Source organism: Rutidosis leptorrhynchoides, chromosome 6, assembly GCF_046630445.1.
Source record: "Rutidosis leptorrhynchoides isolate AG116_Rl617_1_P2 chromosome 6, CSIRO_AGI_Rlap_v1, whole genome shotgun sequence".
NCBI lineage: Eukaryota > Viridiplantae > Streptophyta > Magnoliopsida > Asterales > Asteraceae > Rutidosis > Rutidosis leptorrhynchoides.
In genome coordinates, this window is record NC_092338.1 from 444,853,539 (window position 1) to 444,855,669 (window position 2,131).

The window sequence follows — 2,131 nt, forward strand, 5'->3', positions numbered from 1 at the left end:
ACGTTCGTGAATCGCCGGTCAACTTGGGTGGTCAATTGTCTATATGAAACATATTTCAATTAATCAAATCTTAACAAGTTTGATTGCTTAACATGTTGGAAACATTTAATCATGTAAATATCAATCTCAATTAATATATATAAACATGGAAAAGTTCGGGTCACTACACCAACCTTTACCGCCGCCAAACGGAACTCTCAAACTGTCTGTGTGCGGACCAGTGAGATTTCGATTGGTTTTAGAAAAGGATGGACTCTTGGGCTTATATTGCAGGACATTGTGTTTGGGCTATACGATCCTTACAATAGTAAGGCATTTAAATTTCATGTGGGCTGCAAGAGTATGAAGTTGACCCATGTGTGCTTTGCTGATGATCTCTTGGTTTTTTGTTATGGTGATATCAACTCTGTAAAGGTGATCAAACAAGCTATAGAGGAATTCAGTCAAGTGTCTGGCCTATTTCCAAATTTCAATAAGAGTACTATCTTCTTTGGCAGTGTACATAGAGGCCTGCAAAATGAAATTACTTAGATTCTCCTTTTAATGTGGGTAAGCTTCCAGTCAAGTATCTTGGTGTCCCATTATTGGCCAAAAGATTAGGGGTTATGGATTGTAAAGAAATTCTTGATAGAATTAAGAAAAGAATTGGGAATTGGAGAACCAAACACTTATCATATGCTGGAAAGCTACAACTTATTGCTTCTGTTCTATCATCTATGCATATATATTGGGCTTCTGTTTATAAGCTGCCTAATTCAGTGGTGAAAGATATTGATAGAATTGTGAAAGCTTTTCTTTGGGGACAGGGTAATGATTCTAAAGGTGTTGCAAAAGTGGCCTGGAATGTTGTATGTTCTCCTAAGGATCAAGGTGGTTTAGGTTTAAAACCATTGTAAGATTGGAATGACATTTTATTGATTAAGCAATTATGGAACTTAATAGCTAAGAAAGACTCTCTCTGGTATAACTGGGTGAACTTGGCCAAGCTTAAAAGCAAAGCAATCTGGGAAGTGGAATATAAACCTAATGATAGCTAGGGATGGAAGAAGCTTTTAGAATTTTAGAATTGAGAGACATAATAAAGAATCACATTTATGAAGCTAATGATGGGACTGTCCAATGGATTTCAAAATCTGGTAAGGTTGGTCCTTATAAGACTAGTCAAGTATGGGAGGATCTTAAACCTATCAAGCCAAGGGTTCATTGGCATCATGTGATTTGGTTTACTCAGGCTAATCCCAAACATGTCTTTATTTTGTGGCTGGCTAATTTGGATAGACTCACGACTCAAGATAAACTTGTGAAATGATATCCAAATAAAACATTCAAATGTGAGTTATGTGGGGAGTGTGAAGATTCAATGCAACATCTATTTTTTGAGTGTTCTTACTCTAAGAAGGTATGGAATGAAGTGAAAAAGTATTTGCTTTTCAAGGGTCTACCTGACAAGCTGCAGAATGTAGTTAATTCATTGGCTGAGTTTCCTTTTAGAAATCAAATTTGGGACATTATCAATCGACTCTCTGTTACAGCTGCTGTTTACCATATCTGGAATGAAAGAAATTGCAGAATGTTTCGAGGTAGAAGAAGAAGTGAAATGAATTTGATTATGGTGATAATTGATGGTATTAAACTGAAATTAACTACTCTAATTGTTAAAAGATCGAATGCAATTAGGGTTGCTGAGAAGAATTGGGGTTTAATTCTTAAGGGGAATCGTTTGTTTCTCAAAGATGGATGAATGCTACTGTGATTTGTGGTGTACTCGTGGTTTAGGTTAGATGGATACTAGGTTTTTGTTTGTCGTATGTTTTGGGGGTGATGGGTATACCCTGCCCCATTGTATTCTTTATGTTTATTAATAAAATTCTCATTTCTTAAAAAATAAAAATAAAAAAATATATATACTATTATTATTATTATTATTATTATTATTATTATTATTATTATTATTATTATTATTATTATTATTATTATTATTATTATTATTATTATAATAAACTTAAAAGTATTAAAACTTACAAAAAATTAGTGGGAAGCCTAGAGACAATCTGGGCCCCCACACCTCTAGCAATAGCAAAAACTATCCTAGTAAAAATATGAGCAGCAGCACCGGCACCAATATCTTGCG

At 34.3% G+C, this 2,131-nt stretch overlaps 1 protein-coding gene across 1 annotated transcript; it reads left to right on the plus strand.

Moving 5' to 3' along the window:
• Window positions 1–1,039: 1,039 nt before the first annotated feature.
• Window positions 1,040–1,741, plus strand: LOC139855353 (uncharacterized). The gene is made up of 2 exons (XM_071844576.1): window positions 1,040–1,300; window positions 1,400–1,741. The coding sequence occupies exons 1-2, from the start codon at window positions 1,040–1,042 to the stop codon at window positions 1,739–1,741; spliced, it is 603 nt and encodes a 200-aa protein (XP_071700677.1).
• The last annotated feature ends 390 nt before the right edge of the window (window positions 1,742–2,131 follow it).

Bases quoted from the DNA above. Each gene is read 5' to 3' on its own strand.
- LOC139855353 (XM_071844576.1), top strand. From the start codon at position 1,040: ATGGAAGAAGCTTTTAGAATTTTAGAATTGAGAGACATAATAAAGAAT. The intron at 1,301-1,399 runs GTGAAATGATAT...TACTCTAAGAAG, and splicing joins TCACGACTCAAGATAAACTT to GTATGGAATGAAGTGAAAAA.